This window comes from Trachypithecus francoisi, unplaced genomic scaffold (genome assembly GCF_009764315.1).
Source record: "Trachypithecus francoisi isolate TF-2019V2 unplaced genomic scaffold, Tfra_2.0 Lachesis_group12, whole genome shotgun sequence".
Classification (NCBI taxonomy): Eukaryota; Metazoa; Chordata; class Mammalia; order Primates; family Cercopithecidae; genus Trachypithecus; species Trachypithecus francoisi.
The window spans coordinates 46,595,755-46,621,949 of NW_022681457.1; the positions used below are offsets into that span (position 1 = coordinate 46,595,755).

General features: G+C 38.5%; 1 protein-coding gene across 11 annotated transcripts in view; it reads right to left on the reverse strand.

Annotated features, from left to right (window-relative positions):
• Positions 1–9,701: 9,701 nt before the first annotated feature.
• SSX2IP (SSX family member 2 interacting protein) overlaps positions 9,702–26,195 on the reverse strand; it is a 48,320-nt gene continuing 31,826 nt past the window's right edge. For 7 of the 11 annotated variants that reach the window (XM_033225439.1, XM_033225434.1, XM_033225437.1 and 4 more), the window contains 6 exons: positions 24,859–25,009; positions 22,874–23,010; positions 22,358–22,531; positions 18,245–18,359; positions 16,737–16,902; positions 10,246–13,397 (listed from right to left, as the gene is read on the reverse strand). In XM_033225439.1, coding sequence (XP_033081330.1) covers positions 13,223–13,397; positions 16,737–16,902; positions 18,245–18,359; positions 22,358–22,531; positions 22,874–23,010; positions 24,859–25,009 — 918 coding nt within the window. In that variant the 3' untranslated portion in view covers positions 10,246–13,222. The other 4 variants (XR_004440659.1, XR_004440658.1, XM_033225440.1 and 1 more) reach the window with 4 other exon arrangements.

The window sequence follows — 26,195 nt, forward strand, 5'->3', positions numbered from 1 at the left end:
TACATGTGAAGTGTTGCCACAGAAGTTCACCCAAGACTTGGTGCTCAGGGTTTTTTATTGTTTTTATTGGGGGTCATCACGTAGGTATGCAGTGCCTACCCAAGTGGCTGATCTCAGCTACTCAGACTCCAGCCCACAGACGAAAAAGGCATTCACCATAAATCACATTGTTAGGATAAACTTATCTAGTCACACCAGTACAGCTTGGCCCAAGGCCTCAGGAATGCAAAAGCACTCTTAGCAGGCAGAATGTGTAAGACTTAGAGGTCATTTTCCAGTCTTGAAGACAGACCTTTGCTGGGGTTAACACACAGGCAACCCAGTCTGCTGACTAGACTATTTTCTGCTCAATCCCCTAAAGCTGTTCTTCTGTAAGCCCTTTCATCCATTGCTCTCTGAGCTGGAAATCAACCTAGATTGTTTTACTTAACCCCAACATCCAATCAGAGTCTACCTGTAGGACCATGCCTTCCTCACAGTCACTTCTTGCTTGGATTACTGCAACCTGGTCTCATCTCCATTTTGCTTTCTCTTCAGCAATACTCCATATGGAAATTAGAATTTAAAAAAAAAAAAAGGAAATTAGAATTGTGATAAATGCTATGACAGAAGAATATGCAGTTAAGGCATTTGTAATAAATGCTTTAATAGAGGGATATGCACAATGCTATGACAAGGAGAGAGAGGGAACACTCTGGGTCACAGTTGTGCTTGACCAAGCACATCACTAAGCCTTCAGGGTAAATTCAAAACTCCTTGAATCTGAGACCCTTTTAACCTGGCTCCTCTCTAGCCCTCCCACTGGTCTCCCACAGCCTTCACTTTGTTCATACAGAGTCATTTGTAATTTTCCTGAAGGTCATGTGGTTCCACACCTCTGACCTTGTATGTTCTGTTCCCTCTATCTGTACTCTTCACTCTTCAATACTTAGCTCAAGCATCCTCTCTGACCTCCTATTCTGCAGGCTAAACATGCTTCTCCCCCTCTTCCCTGCCTCAGAGCCCTCTAAAACCTTTATTGGAGCACTTATTCAACTGCCCTAAGTGGCCCATTGGCTTATTTCCTCCAGTAGTTTGTTAGTTTCTGAGGACAATGGCCAAGTCACCTTCCATGTTAGAATCCCAGCACCTAGCATAGCAATCCTAATAAGTACTCAATGAACATTTGCCGAATGAATAAAAGAAAGTTCAGTTCTGAGAGCAGAGTTGTGACTGCCTCCCTACAAAGTCAGAAAAAGCTTTACAGTTGTAAGAACCATTTAAGCTGATATTAAAGGAAAATAAAATTTCATTAATTTTTGATTTACCCATAACCAAAACTTTATTGAAAAACACCAAAATAGGAGATCACTGCTGCATACCTTACAAAATCAGACACACTTATCTTGGTAGATTAACCAGAATTACTGAACTTATGATAAGGCTTTCTGGGACATAACACAAATTCAGGATGTTGTGTGGATCATTAGTGTTGCTTTCTTCTAAATGAAAACTCTTCTGTGAGCTTGGTGTTTCGTCCTGTAGGCCAGCACAACACTGTTGAATAACCTACACAAAGATCCACTGTCTGAGTGCAACTGCCAAATTGGTTCATTTTGCCCACTGCCTATATAGAACCAATTTATCAAGACAGAGGCATTGCAACAGAGAAAGAGTTTAATTCACACAGAGCCAGCTGAACAGGATACTGGAGTCTTATTGTTACTCAAATCAGCATCCCTGAAAATTTGGAGGCTAGGGTTTTTCAAGGATGGTCTGGCAGGCAAGGGAATGGGTGCTGCTGATTGGTTGGGGGTGCAATCATAGGGATGTGCAGAGTTTGCTTCTTGGTGGGGCCACAGGACTGGTTGGCAGGTCCAAGTGGAGCCATGGTAGTCAGAAATACAAAAGTCAGAAAAGACATCTCAAAAGACCAATCTTAAGTTCTACAATAGTAATGTTATCTGCAGGAGTAATTAGGGGAAGTTGCAGATCTTGTGACCTCCAGAAAAATGGCTAGTAATTGTTTAGGTCTACACCTTAGCAGAGTTCATGCTCCTGTCATCCACCTAACCTGGTGGTCTTTCATTTGCTTTACAAAGGTGGTTTAGTTTTGGGGAAGGGCTGTTATCATTTAAAAATTTCTGGCCGGGCGCGGTGGCTCAAGCGTGTAATCCCAGCACTTTGGGAGGCCGAGACGGGTGGATCGCGAGGTCAAGAGATCGAGACCAACCTAGCTAACACGGCGAAACCCCGTCTCTACTAAAAAATACAAAAAACTAGCCGGGCGAGTTGGCGGGCGCCTGTAGTCCCAGCTACTTGGGAGGCTGAGGCAGGAGAATGGCGTAAACCCGGGAGGCGGAGCTTGCAGTGAGCTGAGATCCGGCCACTGCACTCCAGCCTGGGCTACAGAGCGAGACTCCGTCTCAAATAAATAAATAAATAAATAAATAAAAATAAAAATTTCTCCCAAAGTTAGCTTGGCCCAAACCCAGGAATGACTAGGGCAGACTGGAGGTTCAAGGCAAGATGGGAGTTGGTTACATCAGATAGATCCCTTTCACTGTCATTGTTTTTTCATTGTTATTTTTACAAAGATGATTTTATGGGCATGGCTGAAAAACATGGTAATCTTGTGGCAACTAGGACATGTTATATCCACAAAGTAAGAATTTGAACTTTTCACTGGCCTTTTCTTTTCTTTTCCTTTTCCAAGGATGGATACAGTATATCTCTAGCCAAAGGCATGTTGATCCTTTCTCAAGCTCAGCCCATCCAGACCTCTCAGGCAACACCCCTAGTGAGCAGCACGCAATCAAGCACTTGCAAGTTCATCAGATTCAGTAGAAAATGTGCTATAAAATGATTCCTGATGTTCACATGCCTTCTTCACCACGTATTAGCTGTGTGGCGCTGGCCAATTTTACCTTTCTTTGCATCAGTTTTCTCATCTATAAAGTGAGTGTAACAATAGCTTCTGCATAGAGAGTTGTTAGGAAACGTCAAATAAATGGCTTACTAAGGCTTAGTATTGTGCCTGGCACAGCAAGGGCTTGATGTATTTTTGATGGTTGTTTTCAATTTTTAAAGTTTCTGTCCCTCAAATAATACTTTGTTACAGATGTGTAGAATCAGGAAAGCTGGCATGGAATTTTGAGAGACTGTCAGCAGTCAGCATATGATAAGTGGAGGGACAAAAGGCGCTCCTTTTCATCAACTCTGCTTTAATACAACACATATATCCCTAAAAACCATGTTTTGCAGAATTACAGTAAAAATCACAGGACTTATGGGGAAAATGGAGTTAGGTGCACAGCATTAAAAAATTTCATCAGGGCCGGGCTGGTGGCTCACACCTGTAATCCCAGCACTCTGGGAGGCCGAGGCGGGTGGATCACGAGGTCAGGAGATCAAGACCATCCTGGCTAACATGGTGAAACCCTGTCTTTACTAAAAATACAAAAAAATAGTCAGGTATGGTGGTGGGCACCTGTAGTCCCAGCTACTCGGGAGGCTGAGGCAGGAGAATGGCATGAACCCAGGAGGCGGAGCTTGCAGTGAGCCAACGTGGTGCCACTGCACTCCAGCCTGAGGGACAGAGCAAGACTGCATCTCAAAAAAAAAAAAAAAATAGAATTCATCACTGACTCATTAAAAAATATGATCCTAATAAAAAATGGTAGCAGAGTTTTATACATATTAAGTGGTTAAGAAATGCAAAAACAATACCACAAACATGATACTCTACCTTGAAAAAGACTGGAAGTTAGCTTGTGGAAGTAGGGGTTGGAAGGGTTGCAGCTTGTATGTTGTGAAGTGGTAGAAGGAGAGCTGTCTAAAACCCCAGGGGAAAACTGTAATGTCAGATAGGGACGAGTATTGTTTTTAACGTACATGGGAAACTGAGATAGATGGTAGTGTTAGTGGTGGTGAATACCCAAATTACTAATGGGTCTGTGGCAACCTAAATTCTTGCTTCCTCAGAAGAGAGAACTCGACAGAGGGGCTTAAGGCAGAAAAAGAGACTGAGGCAAGTTTCAGAGCAGGAGTGGAAGTTTATTAAAAAGCTTTAGAGCAGGAAAGAAAGGAAAGTATGCATGGAAGAGACACAAGCAGGTGATTTGAAGGATAAGTGCGACATTTGACCTTTTGACTTGGGGTTGAATATGCTGGCATACTTCCAGGGTCTTGCGTCCCTTTTCCCATAATTCTTCCCTTAGGGTAGGCGCTCACACGTACAGTGCCCTCCTTGTGCTTGGGAGGTGAGCGTGCACAGTGTGTTTAGGAAGCTGTATGCATGCTCACCTGAGGCTTTCTTCCCTCTTCTAGTGAAATGCCCCTGGAAGGCCGTACTCCGCCCTTTTGTCTCTTAATGCATATGTTAAAGCTCACTCACCCAATTCCTGAGATGTTATTGGAAGCTGATTACCAATTTCAAGTGTTTTTAATATGGGAAATTGCCTCTCCCTGGTGCCTGCAATCAATTATCACGTTAGTGTGACAACTGTGAACCATCAGGAAATTGCCTCTCATTGGCCTGGCTGCCAATGATCATTTTTAGAGAGGCAGTGTGGTAACTGCCATACCATCATCTGATGGTCGCCTGGCCATCCTGGTGGGTGGTGGGGGAGCCCTCTCCTGCCCTGCTCATGCCTGACTACCTATCTATTGTAACAGTAGACATTTGAGATGTATATTTGTTTTATGTGTTACTGTTTAGTTTGGATCAGCTGGGCACAGTTTTCTGCATTCACTTAGTGTTTCTCACTAACAGAATCGCACATAAGCAAAAACAAATTTTGCATTATGCTCAAATATCGTTTCCTAATATGTCAACTGCATTGAGACAAACTTGTGCTTTTTTACATGGTATTTATGAATGTTATAGGAGAGCAGACTATATATTAGGTTAGACCACAACTTGATTCCATCTTTTAGAAACTATACCTGAGGCATGAATTAAAGGAAGTACCTTTGTAGGGATTAGGGTTTGTGAACCCAAAAATATCTGAGATAGGTCTCAACTTAGAAAGTTTATTTTGCCAAAGTTAAGGACAGGCCCATGACATAGCTTCAGGAGGTCCTGGTGACATGTGCCCCAAGTGGTCTGGGTGTGACTTGCTTATACACTTTTTAAGAAGATGTAATATATCAATCAATACCTGTAAGATGTACATTGGTTCAATCTGGAAAGGTGGGACAACTTGAAGCAGTGGCTTCCAGGTTACAGGTAGATTAAAAATTTTTCTGATTGGCAATTTGTTGAATGAGTTACATTATGTTGTGTTGTGTTGTGTTGTGTTGTTATTTTTCAGATGGAGTCTCCCTCTGTCACCCAGGCTAGAGTCCAATGGAGTGATCTCGGCTCACTGCAACCGCTGCCTCCTGGGTTTAAGCGATTCTCCTGCCTCAGCCTCCTGAGTAGCTGAGATTACAGGCACGCACCACCATGCCCAGCTAATTTTTGCATTTTTTTTTTTTAGTAGAGATGGGGTTTCACCATGTTGGTCAGGCTGGTCTCAAACTCCTGACATCATGATCCACCCGCCTCAGCCTCCCAAAGTGCTGGGATTACAGGTGTGAGCAACCGTGCCACCTGAATGAGTTATTATCTAAAGACTTGGAATCAATACAAAGGAATGTATGGGTTATGATGATAAGCAGCTGTGGAAACCAATGTTTTTCATACAGCCTCCAGGTAACAGCCTTCAGGGAGCATAGATTGTAAATGTCTCTTGTAAGACTTCAGGTCTGTGTTGATATTAATGCTGGTTACCTTTTCCTGAATTCCAAGAGGAAGGAGGGTATAATCAGGCATGTCTGACCCTTCCTTCCCATCATGGCCTGAACTAGTTTTTCAGGTTAACTTTGGAATGCCCTTGAGAAGGGGCCCATTCAAATAGTTGGGCGGCGGCGGGGGGGGCTTAGGATTTTGTTTTTGGTTTACAGGTTCAACAATCAAAACTCACGTCAGAGTTCTGCTTACTTAGACAGGGCTTCCACTATACACAGGGTGATCATTTGTCCCAGTTTCCACTGTGGTACAGGCCTAATCATGAATAGCTCCCCATTTCAATATCAAGTTTCTCATTTAGATAACAATTTATAGTCACTCAAGCTATAATTAGTGAATCCCAGTTATACAGTGCTTGGGGGTCTGCAAAACAGAAGGCTACCAAGTCCAGAGAAAGATTGTTGAGTCAACAAGAATGTGCATCTCCAGATTTTGGGAAACCACACCACAAGCAACTGTGTCTCCGATGTACACCCCCTTCTGGCCCTCACTGCCAAGGCCAGAATTTGCCTCTGAGATTTACCATAGTCTTTGCGTTCCTTATCAAAGAATTTCAATTAAAAGCATTTATGAGGCCAGGTGCGGTAGCTCACGCCTGTAATCCCAGCACTTTAGGAGGCTGAGGCAGGCACATCACTTGAAGTCAGGACCACTCTGAGGCCAGCCTCACCAACATGGAGAAACCCTGTCTCTACTAAAAATACAAAAATCAGCTGGGCATGGTGGTGCATGCATGAAATCCCAGTTACTTGGGAGGTTGAGGCAGAGAATTGCTTGAACACGGGAGGCAGAAGTTGCAGTGAGCTGAGATCACACCACTGCACTCTAGCCTGGGCAACAGAGTGAGACTCTGCCTCAACAACAACAAAAAGCATTTATGAGTTGTTTCCTCAGATCTTTGCCCTTGATAAAAATGAAGATGAGTGCTTTGGAAATAAAAGGGCAATGTGATTTTTAAAACTCCAGTTCAAATTTTTCATGGTTTAAGATCAAAAGTTTCTTTAAAACATATGTGCCAAGGCTTTGTGTGGCTAGTTGTTGGATTTCTAGTTTTCTTTGGGGCATTAACACAGAATCTCAAGAATTATTTGTTTGGAAAAGTTTAATTTCACTGATATCTAATTTATAGAGATTTTCCTTATTTATTTATTTATTTTTAATTTATTTAATTTATTTTTGAGATGAAGTCTCGCTCTTGTCCCCCAGGCTGGAGTGCAGTGGCACGATCTCAGCTCACTGCAACCTCCCACTCCCAGGTTCAAGCAATTCTCCTGCCTCAGTCTCCCAATTAGCTGTGATTACAGGCACCTGCCACCATGCCCGGCTAATTTTTGTATTTTTAGTAGAGATGGGGTTTCACCATGTTGGCCAGGCTGATCTCGAACTCCTGACCTTAGGTGATCCACCTGCCTCGGCCTCCCAAAGTGCTGGGATTACAGCCGTGAGCCACCGCACCCAGTCTTCCTTATTATTTAATACCTCTTTGCTTAAAAGGAATAACATTACAAAATCAAATCAACTAGTTATCAAGGTAAAAGATTTTCAAGATAAAAGAAACTAAAAGTGGTTAGAAATTAAATGGATATTTCACAAAAGCTTTATACTCTTTCTGAAAATTGCATTTCATTGAGCCTCTTCACTAATTAAAAATGCGAAATACAAGTTTAGTTTGAAATAATAATTCTGGGCTGAGAATTACAGAAGAAAAAAATCTCAGGGTAGGGTAAATAAATTACAGCATGTTATAGTCAAGTAAAAACTATACTTAGAGGTTAACAAAACCAGCCATAGTAGTCATGGCTAAGCACTAGCAGAGTCTAAACCTAGGGAACTCAGTTGTCTGATCCTATGCCTGGCTGGGATGAACAATTCACCACCTCGGTTTAGACATCATATATAATAGAAAATTGGATCCAAAAAGCCAGAATGGAGGGTTCTTGTTATCCGTTTTAGGGTTCTAGGGAATATGCAAACGTTTACTTTTTTCTAATGAGTACACTGGGCTGGGGCATGGTTTGCTTTAACAGAGCACGGTCAACAGGAATTAAACTGTCATGACAGACCAGAAACAAGAAAATCTATCTAAATATAGATGCAACAGGGAAACTAGAAAATATCTAGCTGCCCTACATCAGCTGTATTCCTTCTAAAACTGAGTAAAAATATTCACGTTCTTTAATTCTACTACTTTATTTTTCATAAAATGTCTGCAAAAGGTGACTGAACCTTTTGGACAAAATGAAGTATTTCTGGTCACTGTGACTGTAGCCACAGTGGGACACGGCACACAAACTGCCAAGAGTGAACAAAATGGCAGGGCAGAAAAATACAGGCTGGCCGGAGGTGGTGGCTCACGTCTGTAATCCCAACCCTTTGAGAGGCCAAGGGGGGCGTGGATCCCTTGAGTCTGGAAGTTCAAGACCAGCCTGTTCAAAATGGTGAGACCCCATCTCTATAAAAAAATACAAAAAACTAGCCAGGCACCACTGGTGGTGGCACACACTTGTAGTCTCAGTTTTGTAGTCCCAGTTACTTGGGAGCTTGTGGTAGGAGCACTGCTTGAGCCCGGCAGAGCAAGGCTGCAGTGAGGCAAGATTGCACCACTGCACTCCAGCCTGGGTGACACTGTCACACACACAAATTGCAGGCGATCTAGATGTATCTTCAGATTACTCAATGGCCTTTTGAGTATCATAAACTACTAAAATAGCTATTTCAATGAAATCCTTAATACCTTAATTGCAAAAAGGTAGTGGTCCAACCCTGAATAGATTTGCCATGGTAACCAACCACAAAAAAATGAGGCCAAGTCTTGCACATGCACCAAATGATCACTACTTTTGATGTAGATTATAGGTGGCAGCTAATGGGTGAAGAATTTCACTTAGAAAGCCCTCCAAGCAGGCACTGCAGCAGTGTGGGAAAAGGTAGAAATTTAGCAAACCTAAGATATGTGTTAAAGTCTGGTCTTATCACTTAATAGCAGTTATGTGACCTTGGGTTCATTATTTAACACTTGAGTCTGTTATCAACTCTAAAAATAGGAAGGTTAAGATTCCCTGACAGTTGAAAAATAAAAGTGTTCTGTGCACTGTAAGATATTTTAATAACTAAATGAGGAAAACTACCATTTGAACATTCAGAAACTTGTATTATGAAAAGGCTAGAATGTCTGAGAAACTTTAAAATACATTCCTTCCAAAAATTAAAAATATTTGCTTTAATAATCAGCACTAAACCCCTTGCAGAGCAATGTGCATGGATGAAATATCTAGCATCAACTACATTCGGTAGCAGACTGTAAGTGCTCACCAAATAGCTACATGTTCTATCTATACCTCCCAGGCTTGCTTGCAGTGAGGCTGTAGGTGGAAGGCATGTCTCTTTCAGGTCTGGCCCTTAAAAATATCCTACACCACCTGCTAGTCTGCTTGCTGTCTGATTTGGCAATGTTGGAGACCATGTGTTCCAGATGGCATAGCTAAAAATGGAGGATTGCCCAGTCCACACTGGACATTTCATGAGCATAAATTTTTTTATTAAACCACACTGACTTAATGTTTAATTGTAGCATAACCTACTCTATCATGATACTCTATATGCAAGGAATTGAGCTAGGGTTGGAAATACACATGCATAAGGATTCATGACAAGGTTCCTACCCTCTTGAGAAAGAAGTTTTAGAATTCTAACCTCAAATTCATAGTCCATTCATTCCAGTCATGTGTTGTTTCATCAGTATTTCATATTTCTCATCAATAAATATTCCGTGCTAAGCATTATATACTAGGTACATGTATTTCTGACGCTCAAAGATATGAGGTGGATCTTTATCAGGAGCTTCATGTTACTGACATTGCAGTACTTCCTGAGCTCTCAGCAATCCATTATTTGTAAATGTTCAAAAAAACCTCAATCATTTGATTTTATATAATTCAAATAACTTAATCAATATCCACCCACTCTTATATCCAGCTTGAAAAACACTGTGTATTTAGAGTGACCAGTTTCATTATCCTTATCTGCATGGACCAAATCTTTGGGAACGCTTTTTCTACTAGATAATACATGTTCTTGAGGAGAGAAAATCCTATGCTGCTTTGCAGGTCAACATTTTGATGGTAGAAAACAAAATCTAGCAAACAATCATCTATTACATAGTACTTCACAAAGGAAATACTGCTAAGACTTATAAATGGAAGCCTAGCCACGTTACTGTTAGGAAACGAATGTGGCCCTCGAGCAGACCCATCAGTCCATGTTTTATGAACAGATTGAACGTGTCATTAGCATCTACCATTGTTTATTACAATGTAGGTTTAATAGTTGGTCTTCCACTCAGCTCAGATTCTCAATAGCAGGCAGCATGCTTATCTGTCTTCGTATCTCCAAGGAGTGGAAAGTAGTTGTAACCCTTGACATACAGTAGGTACTTCATAAATGCTTATCAAAAGACTGGAAAAGGACAAATATAGAGAAAAGTGTATTTACTAGACTTCCATAATCCATACTTACTTAAAATCCAATCTAGAAATAACAGGACTTATATTAGGCAATATACTTTGAAGATCTGTACAATAGCGTAATCACAGCAGGGTCTTGCTAACTCATAAGTGTGTTCCAGGCATACATGCTGCAAAAACCTCTCTCCTGGGGTCCCAGGGGCTTTCAAATGTTCCCCCAGGGGCAGTCAAGACTAGATCAACGGTGCTCTCTTCATCATGTGCACGAAATGTTTTCCCATAACACCATATTATCACAAGTCTATGAACAATTCTGGTTAGCTAAGGTAAGCAATATAGAACTCTTTCCAAATAATAGTATTTCAATTATGCCACGTAAGTAAACAATTTGCTGTGAACTGTCCTGTGTTCTAATCATTTAATACATTACTTCTATAAGAAAATACTATTTGTTAAATTTTAGTCATAATATCATTGTTTCTCATTACAGACTGCAGATGCAAATATTTAATAGTGAACAAAATGTTTATCTCAATTTTTCTTTCACATTTTTATGCTTTGAAAATTCAGAATGGATAAAAACAAATGAAGTACAAAATATTTCAGATTTACATAGTGATAAACAAGAAAGCGCTTAAGATTATCAGGAGGATTTACAAATGGAAGTATTCTCTAGAACCATCATCTATCATGGCTAAATGTCAGATTAGCACAGCTGTTATTATTTGTACATTGCAAACACCTAGAAAGAGATGGGAAACAAAATCCTAGGACTTTTGTGCGTGGAGTCCTGGGTTTTCCAACAGACATCATTCCAACATTCTGAGATTAGAGTGACTGGGGATCATTTTGGAGTTGGAATGTTTAAAAAAAGTGATGTTGTTAGGTAAAATGTCCAACTTCTGGATCTATGCAGACATGAAAGGTGCAATGAGTCTGGCTTTCACTCTGCTGTTTCCTTCACACTTTAGATTTTAAAGTAAGTCTCAAGGAATTTTTCTTTCCAATTTGAGAACTCACTTTAAAACGGAAACATGCAACGAAAAACAGATGCTGTGTTCCAGAACTCCACTGTCATAAAATACAATATTTGCTAAAGAGATTTAAAAATTAGAATGCTTATTTCTTGCAAAGTACACCATGGAAAACCCTGGGGGGGAAATTTTTGACAAATGTATCCATTAACTGTATTTAAAATTTCTGATTGCCTTTTTTGACCATGTTATTACTAAACAGCAAAACAAACAAACAAAAGCAAAAACAAAAGCAAAAACAAAAAAAGCCTACATCCCAGCCAGATTTCTTCCTTTAGAATATGGTAGTGTCTTCGATATTTTGTGCCATGTGTAGTAGTTTAAATAGTAAAGAAGTGACCATGCATCAAGCTGAAGGTACTAAGTGACTAATGCTCAAGAGCTAGCTCTTTAAAACTATAAATATGGTTACTGTATTATGAGTATATCCACTAATGTCTCGTAAGATACTCTTAATGATATCCTATCAGCCCTGAAAAAAATAGCTGCTGCTATGCAACTCCAAAGAGTTACATAGTTATGTATACTGAATGGATAACACAAATAAGTTTTTTTGTTTTTTGTTTTTAATAATATGAATTTAAAATAGCCACAAAGAGGGTGAGTGCATGTAAGTGGCTGAACTGCCGGTACAGGGGAAGGTAAATGGGCCTAAACTACGATACCTAGCAAGGATTGGATCTGTGCAGACTTCTATGTACAGAGACAAGCAGGGTTAGGCACTTAAAGCTTTTTGATGAAAATCCTGGGAAAGAGCTGAGCCTACATTTATTATTATTACTATCAAAACAACAACATACTTTTCATGAAACATGCAATCAGAAACATTACAGAGACTGAAGAGAGCCTAAGAGTTTTCTGAAAATGAAATGACACGTTTTTCCAGAGTATCATAATATCTCAATTATAAAATTTGATGGTTTTACATTATCATATTTCTTTAGTGGTAAATACCTCATTAAAAAATTATTAAAAAATCATTGACAATACAAAGCCCTAGTTAGTATACAGATATTACTATACTGGTACCCATCTCGTAAGGAAAATATCACCATCTAGATATCTTAAATATCTTCTATCATCCAATATCTTAAACCAATTTCTTAAATTGTTTTATTCAAAGGTACTTCTGTTGTCTTGCCCCTATTCCTCTATCAATAGTCCCTTTAAAAATTATAATATCTTACATATACAAAATAAAAATCTAATGTCATAAAAATCTCAAAAATGTAATGTTAGTAGTGCTGATTATCTAAAGAACTCAGCTTCATGGAACAGCTTTCAATATTTATTGCCCAGATGTATTAAAAAGAATTCTTAAATGTAATGCATCAATGGTCCTAATACATCTGTAAACAGAATACCACTAAAAAAATTTTACTGGCATGAAATACTATACTTATGGTTGTGTGAAACTTTTAAATCTTAAAGCCTCTTAACATAATCATGTATATCTATGTACAAAACATACATAAATTTCACTTTATTTAAAACATATGAAAGAGGTAATTTCAAATCACACTAAACATAATAAATATAGAACTTGCTTTGTTAAAAATCTACAGTATACATTCAAGTAAAGGCTAAACTTCCAATGCCAACGATATTTGAGACAAAATTAAACATTTACAATAATCAGTTTCCTAAAAGTGCTATTTTTAATACCTATAAGAGGAAACTCATTCTAGTGCTTCTGTTTCCATCCAAACATCTATACATTCCTTTATTCACAGAACCAGATGCTTCTGTTACTAAAAATACATATCCAAAGCTTTTATATCCTTTTAAATAGATTTAAGATTTCAACTCTTTGGGGGAAGACGGGGAAGTCCAAACAAACAACTTAGACCATCTTAAGTTATTAGAGATAATTGACTTTATGACACACCCTGTTTCAACTTAGATGTGAAATTTGATGAACATGTTAATGAAAACAATTCCAGTCCACATGTCTAAGGTAAGTCATCTTTTTCTACATGAGAATTTGTGTAGGTCAAGGAGCATCCACTATAGCAACCTTCCTGTGATCCAGGTCTTGACGCCACACTCCATTTTTGATTTGTACATTCTCCTCCAACCTGATTTGGTTTAATTTCTTCAGGAGTTATATTCAGTACATTGATTGAACTGTTGGGAAAAGAAAGGCAGATCTTAGTGACTATCCTCTTCTTCTTTTATACTGTACACATGCCTGGATGTCTAAGGTCTCATTACTTCCATGTCTTGTGCTAATTTACGTAAATTTGGAGGACACATGATCAAAAACAGTAAAAAGAAGTGTTTCAAAATGGCGTAATTCATCACTTTTATCTTATTTATTTATTTTATTTATCCCTTTAGTCTACTTCGACGCATGCTGCCCAAGTGAAGTTTAAGGTAGAGAAGCTTAAAGTAGAGCTTAAGGGTTTTGAAAGGTGATATTCCAAATGTCCCCGTTTTTCTGCCACTATTACTTATCTCTTTATATTTTCTTTCTTTACATGTCCACTTGTTAAAGTATGCTTTCATCTATCCATTCAGACAGATACTTAATGAGTGCCTACAGAAGTGGCTAAAAGACCAGACTCTATAGCAAGATGGTTTTGGTTCAGTCGGCCTCAAAACAATAAATCTGCTTAAACAGTAACTTTAATATCTATGTAGCTGAGCTAATGAATATTTTTTTATCAACTGAATATGTAATTTTTTTCACAAAAACTTTTCTAAATGTACATTTCTTGTGACTTTTGTTTAATAATCCAACCTCAAAATGTGGCAATCTTAAAAAAAAATTAAGTTTAATTCTAAAAATCTAAGCTAAAAATCTAATTTAAAATTTTACTTGAAAAAAAAAAAAAAAGCCTGGGAGCAGTGGCTCACACCTATAATCCTAGCACTTTAGGAGGCTGAGGCAGCCAAATTGCTTGAGCCCAGGAATTCAGGACTAGCCTGAGTAACAAACATGGTGAAACCCTGTCTCTACAAAAACTTAGCTAGGAGTAGTGGTGCATGCCTAGTTTAATCATTTGTACAAGGGATTCTGATGACCAAATTACTATAAATTTATTTACCAACACTTACAATAATTCGGTCATCAGAATCCCTTGCACAAATGATCAGACTAAGTTTTGTAAGTAACTTACGCACAAGTCTCCTTGCCTGGAATCTAAGGCACAGCCTTTATGTAAAATTCCATTCTACAGTGAAAGAACAATGAGGATGTTGTAGAAATTAGCTACAAATACTAATTATTTTGTTGTAACATTAATATAAACCAAGATCCAAAATGCTTCAGGAGCAAGAGAACCAAGTTTATCAAATAATTTAAAATATGAAGAACCATGTCAGGCTGCACAGCTTCTCTATTAGTTATAGAACTTTTTTCTGTTTGTTTTACTCTTAGAGGCTAGTTAACAATGAATAGTTTAATTCCTTTAAGCTCCAAAATTATTTCGATGCCACTGATGTTGTTCAGTGGAGCACTCAGAAACAAAAAAAAAGCATGTTTATATTTGTTTACATGTATATTTATTTTTAGGCTCACTAAATGTTTACAATGAACTAGGTACTGCTTTTAAGTTCTTTACATATACTAACGCTTAACTTGCAACACCCTATGATTTAGGTACTAAATGCTGAACTTTATTAAACAGAAAACAAGGTCTTCAAGAGATATTTGTCAAATATTTCACAACTAAAAACAATGATGTAAAAAGCTAAATACGTAAAATATATAAAAACAACTGAGAGAACTATGTTATGCTATCTCTTAGATATAAAATGCATTATTTGTCAGTGGTGGCTAGAATTTGCATCTGTGTCTATACAGATAGTTCTGATTGGTCAAATTTGGAAGTTTGATTAACATTCCTATGTAAGAAAATACTATGAGCTTACACATTATCTTTTGATTGTAAAATAAATAAACTTTCACTTCCCATATTCAACTCATCTACTGGTCTAACTTCAAAATAGGTCCCAAATCCAAGCATTTCTACCTTCACATTATGACCGTAGTCCAAATTACCATTGTCTTTTCGTTCCCACTCCAATAGTGCCTCCCAACTGGATTTCCTGGTTTCTATTAGACTCCTACAATCTGTTTTCAACATTATAAAACAGTACTCTTTTTAAAACTTAAAACTTTTTTTCACTCTCTTAAAACTGATGTTTTTTCTATTCCCCTTAGAACAATACTTGACCTACAAATGCACACTAAAATATTCTGTAAATGAAATCCCAGATGTGTTGGGGGTGGGGTGGAGAGAGCGAGCAGAGTGGGATTATGTAGGAACAATATTGATCATGAGTTAATAATTGCTGAACCTGCGTCATAGGTACACATGGGTTCATGATTTTATCCTCTCTGTATTTGTGCGTATTTGAACTTTTACATCTCTCCATCCTCATCTCACACCTCTAGGTCTTGGTCAGCACTGCAAATGTATGAGGTGTGTCCCACCTCAGGGTCCCTATACTTGGCTAGAGTGCTCTTACCTAGCTCTTTTTCACCCCCTCTAACATTTACTTGGAGTCCTAATCCCCGCACCTCTTAAAAGTCAACTACAACTTATAGTGTGTCCTCCTCCTCCTTTTAAAAGCTTCCTTTCTTGTTTTAAACTCCATCTATTTCATAATTCTTGGCCCAAGGGCCAGCTGGCTTCTTCAACCCTTAGTTCCACTCCAGTCTCTTAACACAGGCCGAGTTTGCTTCAGCTCTGACTGTTTTCCAAGGCCATTGTCTCCTACTGTTAATTAAGAGCAAAGAGATTGCCACCATACTTTCTAACTTACCCCTCTGACCTTTTCTATTCCTCTCTATCTTACTAGGAATGGTCTACATGCTTTCTCTGCTTCGTTTAAAACCAATCTTGGAATTGGCGCTGAAGTAGAGTATTGGTATTATTTTAGAAAATGATATAATAACTTGAGATAGAGGAAAATACCAAAATGTAGCAATTAAGAGCAACATATGGGTTTCCCAGGGTGGAGAGCCACGTTTTTTTATAGTCATCCTTGGGCTCAGATCTTTATCACTCAATATGAACAGGCATTTCTCAGTTATTTGCCCTTCAACAACAATAAAATGGGCATGCCAGAAAAAAATGTTAAGATATGTACTCTACAAAAACTGTCAAAACAATATCCATCTATTTAATACAATTAAAGTACTTAAAATATTAACTCCTATAATTAAGATTATATTCTAAATTATATCTTAAATGTGAAATAAAAAGACACACATCACATGATTTACCTCCAAGAGGACAAGGAACAGATCTACCTGTTTGCTATTATATTCCCAGCATCTAGCACAGTGTCTTTATATACTGGTCACTCAGTATTTGTAGAATGAATAAATCATCTACTAAATTCCTCTCCAAAATCTCTATTGTTGCTAATACTATAGACACGCCACATTTTCCTCAGCAGTGCAACTTTAGCAATTTTTAGAAATACGTGAAAAGATCACCTATAGACAAATACCTATGTTCAGATATGCAGGAACGTGTCTGGCAAAAGTCTGAAGTGGAAGGTGAAGCAGGAAGAGATTTAGTAAGTTTAGACATGCAAACTGGAGACCCATTAGACACACTGTGGGGCTTCTTTTGCGGCTGCCTTGAGTGCACTGTAAGATTGTCCCAATCAGAACCTGTTGTAAAACAAGGAAGGGAAAAAGGCAGTAGATATAGTGAGGCATTCAATATAGTGAAGGTAAATCATCAGGATGATTCATCTGCAGTTCTGAGTGAGGTAAGAGATGGAACAAATTCAAATTAATATCATTAATCTTGTTATCTTTGTTGCATAGTCCACATGTTTCAAAGGATCTTTTTTTTTTTGAGATGGAGTCTTGCTCTGTCACCCAGGCTGGAGTGCAGTGGTGTGATCTTGCCTCACTGTAAGCTCCACCTCCCGAGTTCACGCCATTCTCCTGCCTCAGTCTGTAGCTGGGACTACAGGTGCCCACCACCATGCCAGGCTAATTTTTCTGTATTTTTAGTAGAGACGGGGTTTCACTGTGTTAGCCAGGATGGTCTCGATCTCCTGACTTCGTGATCTGCCTGCCTCAGCCTCCCAAAGTGCTGGGATTACAGGCGTGAGCCACCACGCCCGGCCAAAAGGATCTAGTTTTAAAAATATTTCTAGGCTGGGTGGGGTGGCTCACACTTGTAATCCTAGCACTTTGGGAAGCTGAGGCAGAATGACTGCTTAAGCCAGGAGTTTGAGATCAGCCTGGGAAGTATAGCGAAAGTTTGTCTCTACAAAAAATTTTTTAAAATTACCTAAGTACGGTGGTATGTGCCTACAGTCTCAGCTACTCAGGAGGCTGAGGCAAGGAGGATTGCCTAAGCCCAGGATGTTGAGGCTGCAGTGAGCCAAGATGCACTCCAGCCTGGGTGACACAGCAAGACTCCATTTTGAAAAAAAAATTCTAGATGTAAATTTTCAACAACTTCACATTATTACAAACTCACAACAAAAGTCACTTTGGGTATGCACAGTCCCCCTCTCATCCTCACTTTGACTACAGTAAATAAAATATTAAAGTTGATTTTTAGGCCAGGCGCAGTGGCTCATGCCTATAATCCCAGCACTTTGGAAGGCTGAGATGGGTGGATCACCTGAGGTCAGGAGTTCAAAACCAGCTTGGCCAATACGGTGAAAACCCATCTCTACTAAAAATACAAAAATTAGCCGAGCATGGTGGCACACACCTGTAATCCCAACTACTCAGGAGGCTGAGACAGGATAATTGTGTGAACCCCGAAGGCAGAGGCTGCAGTGAGCTGAGGTCATGCCACTGCACTCCAACACAGCAAGACTTCATCTCAAAAAATAAATAAATAAAATAAAGTTGACTTTTAGTTATAATTAGAGAGCTCTAATTGGTGATTTCCAAAGTTCTGTATTAATAGTACATAGTATTTTGTAATATGTAAATAATTTTATTTATATGCATGTTCAAATTAAAGAGTTTATAAAGTACTCACTTCCTGAGAAGGCACTGAAAAGTTTCACATTTTCTGAGTTCTGGTGGTCAAAGGTAGTCATATTTAAAAACTGCTGCTTTAACCAACTGGCTCTTTCTTCTTCAAATGCCTTTCTCTACCATAACAAACCAAAGGAATAATGATCAATATTTCAACGTCCACACAGTTGCCATTTCACATGATTGCTCTAGCTATCTGTGTTTGCTCTCTGGCTTTCTATACATACTTCTTATGTCAAATGAGTTAACCTAAAAAAACTAAGAATAATTTTGGCTCTCGTCTGTAATCCTAGTATTTTGGGAGGCTGAGGGTTGGTGGAGCACTTGAGCTGAGGAGTTCCAGACCAGCCTGGGCAACACGGCAAAACTCTGTCTCTATACAAAATACAAACATTAGGTGGGCATGGTGGCACAGGACTACAGTCTCAGCGACTTGGGAGGCTGAGGAGGGAGGATGGCTACAGCCAGGGAAGTTGAAGCTGCAGTGAGCAAAGATGGCACCACTGCACTCCAGCCTGGGTGACACAGCAAGACCCTATCTCAAAAAAAAAAAAAGCCGGGCGCAGTGGCTCATGCCTGTAATCCCAGCACTTTGGGAGGACAAGATGGGCGGATCACAAGGTCAGGAGTTCGAGACCAGCCTGACCAACATGGTGAAACCCCATCTCTACTAAAAATACAAAATTTAGCCAGGCATGGTGGCACGCACCTGTAATCCTAGCTACTCAGGAGGCTGAGGCAGGAGAATCGCTTGAATCCAGGAGGCAGAGGTTGCAGTGAGCTGAGATTGTGCCCTTGCACTCCAGCCTGGGCGACAGAGCGAGGCTCTGTCTCAAAAAGCAAAACAAAGCTGGGCATGGTGGCTCACGCCTGTAAGCCCAGCACTTTGGGAGGCTGAGGTGGGCGGACCACAAGGTCAGGAGATGGAGACCATCCTGGCTAACACGGTAAAACCCCGTCTCTACTAAAAATACGAAAAAAAAAAAAAAAAAATTAGCTGGGTGTGGTGGTGGGCGCCTGTAGTCCCAGCTACTCCGGAGGCTGAGGCAGGAGAACGGCATGAACCCGGGAGGCGGAGCTCACAGTGAGCTGAGATTGCACCACTGCACTCCAGCCTGGGTGATAGAGCGAGACTCCATCACAAAAAAAAAAAAATTCACTTAAGAAAAACTACATTTAAAAAATAGAAATTCATCTGTTTCACCTACTAAACCATCACTGTCTTCATATCAATTTTAAGTTCACACAAACAATGCAAAAAATGGAATAGAATATTAGTCTAACTTTTAAACATACAAAACATTACGAAGTTACAAACAAAAGAAAAACATTCTATATTGTAAATTAGTCACTTGAAAAAAAGGACCTATGACTTCATCAAGCATTTCTCTCATCCTCCAGCCATCTACCAGTACTGGTAGCCACCACCACTAAACCACAAGAGGGCATATGCAAATGATGTCAATCCTCCCCCTTCTGAACAGCTGATGAATCCTAAACTAAATTATCCATCAGCCCTCAGGTCTTGCATGCCTCCCTCCTATCCCTCACTATGCACACCATCCCAGTGACCAGACGGAGAAAGATTCTCATGCAGGGAAAGGCACCTGGCAACTGGGAGCAATATGCAAAGCATCAAGAGTATCTGTTGGAGTACTGTGGGGGATATGGGCTCGGAAACAGGTAGGACACAATGCTAGTGTGAATGTTGTTCCCTGAAGATAACTATTGATGAAACAGACATTTAGACTGGAACTGAGGAAATCCACGTCAGCTACTTAAAACAAGCACCACACAATCTTTCATTCATAAATATTGATACAGAATTATGCATCACCAAACATTTGAGAAAACTAATAATAGAAAAAAGGTCAAAATAAATAGAAAACTGACCATGGATAACAGATAATTCAAGAGATGAAAGAAATCTTTAAAAAAAAGTAACATATATTATCAGACAGATTAATAAACATCTGTAAAATATCATCATGCTATATAAAGAAAAGCAAAAATTAGGGACATTAGAAAATTTTAAAGATAAATTCTGAAACAAAAAGTCAGTGGCTAAAGCAAATAATAAAACTGACCCTGAAAGGCCAGTTTCGTGATCTCTAAGATAAAGGTAAGAGAATATCCCAAAATTGAGAACAAAAGTCAACCTGTAGATATATATTCAGAAGGCCAAATGCGTTTCTAACAAAAGTTTCAGAATACAGAGAAGTCAAAGAAGGAAAAAATAAAGATGAAAATTTCCCTAAATTAAAGAAATACAGAATCTTTAGGCTGAAAGGAACTCTCCAGACATATCCTGGTAAAATGTCTAAACTTTAAAAACATACCCAAGCTTCCACAGAGGGAAACAGAAAACAAAACACAGATATTACAAAGTAACACAGGTATATTACAATCAGGCTTCTCATCAGTAAAACTAAACACTAGGAGAAAGGGAATAATTCAAAGTTTTGAGGGAAAAAAATGTAATCTAAATTCTATACCCAGTCAAACCAATCATGTATGAATATATTTTTGAATATTCCAGAATTCAGAATGTTTATAGCTCATGTACTATTTATAAAAAAAATTACTCAAGAAGGTAATACAGCAAATTGAATAGAAACCCAAGAAAGACAGTAACATGAGATATAAGAAACATGGCAGCCGACTTCTGATTCAGGAAATCACAAAGGAAGTTACAGAGAAAGTCAAATAATTCACTAGATAGTGATATATCTCTCTGGGTGGCAAAGTCTTAACAATACAGAGTACTTTCTATGTCAAAACATATTTGGTTATAGAATTATATTTACATAATTGTAATGTTATCAATTTTCTTTCCTGGTTTTCCAACTTTGAAGTCTCAAGTTTAGACAAAGTACTTATACCTGGATTGTATTGAAGGATAAACTATAAATGTGATAACAATGAAAAATAGTATCACAAACAAAAACTGCAAAGTAGAGGAGCAAGAGAGGTAGAACAAGAGTAACTACAAGAATGTCCTCAGCTTTCACTGCAGGGATGAACTGATACTGACTAAAGTTCAACAAACATGAAATGAAATGGAAGCTTCACATTATTTCCTTAAAGCAAAAAAAATAGGCAATCAGAAGAACAAAAGGAACATTATGAAGACATGAGATGTGAATGAGGAAGGGTGTAGGCAGGAGATACAATGAGGACACAGAATTCCTTATCTTTCATAGCAGGGAATCAATAAACTGATAAAGAAGAAAACTTGAAATACATTAGAAGTTAAAATAGTACTTCCTACAAGAATTTCCAACAGACACTTTTAACAAAAGTTACCTCTAAGGACTGAAACTGGGGATGGGAAAGGAGGAGACTTTCTCACTTTGTAGCTCTTTTAATGAGTTTTGTTGATTTAACTATAGTCAGACGTTACTGCTACAATTTTTGAGGGGGAAATATGTTAGAAGACACTTTGCTAAGTAAAAAAAGCAAGCTACATGGAGAAACCCTGTCTCTACTAAACATACAAAATAGGCCGGGTATGGTGGCGCATGCCTATAATTCCAGCTACTCAGGAAGGCTGAGGCAGGAGAATCGCTTGAACCCAGGAGGCAGAGGTTGCGGTGAGCCGAGAATGCGCCATTGCACTCCAGCCTGGGCAACAAGAGCAAGACTCCGTCTCAAAAAAAAAAAAAAAAAGCAAGCTGTAGAGCGTATATATAACAATAGTGGACTGGGGAGAAGAGAACTTCATTTTTTTATTATACTTCCTTTTTAAATAGCAAACGTAGTCTTTGTTGCACTGTCTTCTGACACCACACCTACTGACAGTGGATGAATGATGGATACCCAAAAGAGATTTCTTGTGGAAATCTCTTAGCAGAAGAAAGCCAATCTGAAAGGAGTAATAAATGCTTATAGCCTTTTTTTTTTTTTTTTTAAGTTCAGTTCTCAAATCTGGTAAGGGGAAATAATCCCATTCTATATGCTCAGCCTCCCTTTCATTTCAAATTATTTATGAGATCACCAGTAAATATTTTAGAAAATAAGTAAATAGCAAGAAACCAAAGTAGACCTTAGAAGCATTCTACTAAGGCCCACCCACCCCCAGTATTTTCAAAAGCACTACCATTATTTAAAATACCTCCAATCCCAGGCGAATAGCGGCTTCTGTAAAGCTTCGTCTTTCTCTCTCAAAATTCTTTTTCTGCTCTTTAAAAAGTGACCATTCTTCTTTGAGGCGTTCCTTTTCTTCCAACAAGTAACAGTCTCGTAATAGTGAAGTGGTATCATCATCACATGCAGTAGCGAGCTGCTGCTATTAAAATTTAAAACATAGTAAGTTCCTGAGGGGCCCTGCAACACTCCAACAACTTGAAATGAAAGCAAGGGAAGGCGGGTCAAACTTCAGGGCAGGAATAGAAATTATTAAGAATCCAAAAGTCAAACGAGAATTCCCATGTCCCGAAAGCTATTACCCCAACTAGCAAAGTATGGACTATTTAAGGAATGGTACACAACGTATCTGTTAGCAGGGAACGTAGACTAGAAAACTGTCAAATACCAGGGCCTTATGAAATAAAGGAATACAAACCTGCTAAGGTTCAGCACAACTCTGGCTTTTCATGGAGAACAGTTTTAAAAGGTAATTCATATTCACCTGCAAAAGTTGTTGCTGAGTTTTAATCATTTCTTTACACTGCTGAATTTCTAACTCAAGTTTTTCAGTTTCTTGTTCGTGGTCTTGTCGTGAGATTACATCTTCATCATTAAAACCTTCCAGGTGTACCTTTGAAACTAAGACAAAATCAGTAAGCTGACATAGGTTTTATAGCCACCATTTAGTTTACAGTGTTTCTGCATGTATCTTTAAAACAAGGGCTCTCAGAACTTTTATCTTTCTGGAATTTTATAGGTTTTCTAAAAAGTAGTTATGTCCTTTGGCTTTTTAAAATTTCATAAGCTGTAACAAAATTACATTTATATTATTTTAACATTATAAAAAATTGTTAAGAAGCACAGCAACTATAGGAGTTCATGACAATTATACATTTGTACAATTTTAAGACTAAATGATATGCTTACAAATGGAGCTCTATTGCCAACATTTAATTTGTCATCCATACTTGTTCAAGATTATGTCTAATTAAAAACAGACAAAATGGCCATATTCAGAGAAGAGAAAAATAAAATCATTATGTTTCTGTTGACACTGCTTCAAAGATCAATGACGTGTCACAAATCTTGCTCTCAAATATTAAATTCAACAAACACGAAGTCCAAACACACTTGCTGTTTGCTAGTAGACAGCACTGACTCAAATGAACAAAATCTCGAGTATATTCATTTTGGTGTTGTAATAATAATTTTGCTGATTGCTCTTTACTACTTAACACAATGGCATTGAGTTCATATTTTGACAATTTAAATTTTTTCTTTAAATAGGCTTCATTTACTGAGCAGAAATCTTCATTTTCCTAATTTAAAAGCAAACTTTACCAAGTAGAAAATATTAAGAATATATTCATCAATGTAGAGCTATGTATAAGGAAAAAGAATAATGTCTGAAATAATAAAGTGAAAAAAGCACACTAAAGAAAAATATAGGTGATATTCAATTTAAAAAAATTCTTTTAAAATAAGTATCTTGCAAATCCATAGAGGAAAGTCTAGAAAAATATGCACCAAACTGTTAAGTGTTATATGTACGGAATGGAGACCTGGATATTCTACTTTATATACTTCCAAATTAATATTTTGCATTAAACATCTATTATTTTAAAAACAATTTTAAGTGAATTACTAGGAACACAGTAATCTGCAAGCATCTAGAAATAAGCAAAAGGTTCCTATCTATACTATGATAAATATTTCTTGATTTTTTGAGAGTCAGTAAAAGAGACTCAGTTTTCTCTCTTTTTGGGGGGGCAACAGGTGGTGTGTGGTTACATGAATAAGATCTTTAGTGGTGATTTGTGAGATTTTGGTGCACCCATCACCCAAGCAGTATACACTATATCCAATGTGTAGTCTTTTATCCCGACTCAGTTATCTTTATTCGATTATATACTGCATCCAGAGCAGATGGATCCATGATGTCCTCTTTTCAAACATTCACTGAGACCAAAGTGTATTTTTCTCAGTGAGGTTCAAACCTCACCTCTAAATGTATGTAAAATCTCGGCTGTGCACTGTGGCTCACACCTGTGATCTGGACACTTTGGGGAGGCCAAGGCAGGTAAATCACTTGAGGCCAGGAGTTCAAGATGAGCCTGGCCAACACAGCGAAACTCCATCTCTACTAAAAACACACCAAAAAATTAGCTGGCTGTGATGCGCGCCTATAGTCCTAGCTGCTCAGGAGGCTGAGGCAGGAGAAATGGCTTGAACCTGGGAGGCGGAGGTTACAGTGAGCCGAGATCACACCACTACACTCCAGCCTGGGTGACAGAGCAAGGTTCTGTGTCAGAAAGTAAAATAAAATAAAATGAAAACATAAATGTATGCAAAATCTTGCTTTCAAACCACCAAACTGAAGTATAGTACTTTAGCTCTAAGCCTACAGATGTAGCTTTCTAAGTGACTGAAAATCAACACCTTACCAAATGTCACAACTCACTTTACATGCAGAGAAGCAGTGGTTACCTTGGTTATCAAGTTTTTCTACATGACTTTTCAAAATTCTCCACTGTTTTCTGATGCTGTTGGTAAGCTGCTCTCTCACAGTTTCACAGGAAAGATCCCACATACTCTCTCTGCTCAGTTCTCCGGCGTCTTCTTCAACATCAGAAATAACCTACAAGTGGAGAGAGATGAAGAGGAAAGGCTACCACCTTACAATGGCTTTAGATGCTCAGGCAAGTAGTCTTCAGTTTGATTTCCAGAGGGAGCCGCATCCGAATCATTTCTGTGCTGTGTCTTATGCATATATGACCCGGTATTCAACATAAATGTCTTGAAAAAAAAAAAAAAATGACAGAGACTCCTAAATTCAGCTCTCTCTAAACCTGCATTTGAATCCAAATACAGTTAATGACAAGAGTCATGAAGCTGTCTGAGGAGATATCACTACCTGTCTAATGTGTTGGATGTTTTCACACGTTATTTAACCCTCAGCTCATTACAATGTAGGAAAACCGAGGCTTAGAGAAGCAGCATTACAACTAAGAGGCAGAACTGATATTTGACATTAGATCAACTTGTTTCTAATCCTAGGCTGCTTAAATAAATGCATTTGTGAAATAATCTCTGAAGTATTTAATAGAAGCAACTGTTAATTCTATTTTCCTCATGTACTTTTTTATACAACTGGAGATATTTTTCTTTGTATTCTGCCAAAACATGAATTCATAAAGAAGTAGCAAACTTTACTGATATATGATCATACAGAATCAAAGCAGGATAAAGAACATGGGGAAACAATACTAAAATGGATATATGTCATAATAACCCACATCTACAAAAAGTAGTTCTAATTTGTCATTAATATTCAGGAAGTAGAAAGATATGATTCACTAATTTGAACAATAAAAATCTTGCTGGGGTAAAGAGGAAGATAAAAGCTGAAAAGAAAGAAGGGCTGATTCGACGGCTCTCACATAGAGATCAGCAGATGAGGGAGCAACTGAGTCTGAAGAACTCTATCAGTAGTTGAGGTCAGCAACGGGCTAGTAGAGGTCAGGGTTTCGGAGGCAGAGCAGACAGGGAATGGCCCAGGATCCGGCTCATGGTGATTCTAGCCCCTGCCACTCCTCAAAAGCTACTTGCCAGTAACTCTTCCAAGAAAGCACAACTTGTCTTCTGAACATTTTAAAGCCTATTAGAATACTACGAATCTGTTAGAAAAAATTATTGGCCAGGCGCAGTGGCTCACGCCTGTATGTAATCCCAGCACTTTGGGAGGCCGAGGCGGGCAGATCACAAGATCAAGAGATCGAGACCATCCTGGCCAACATGGTGAAACCCTGTCTCTACTAAAAATA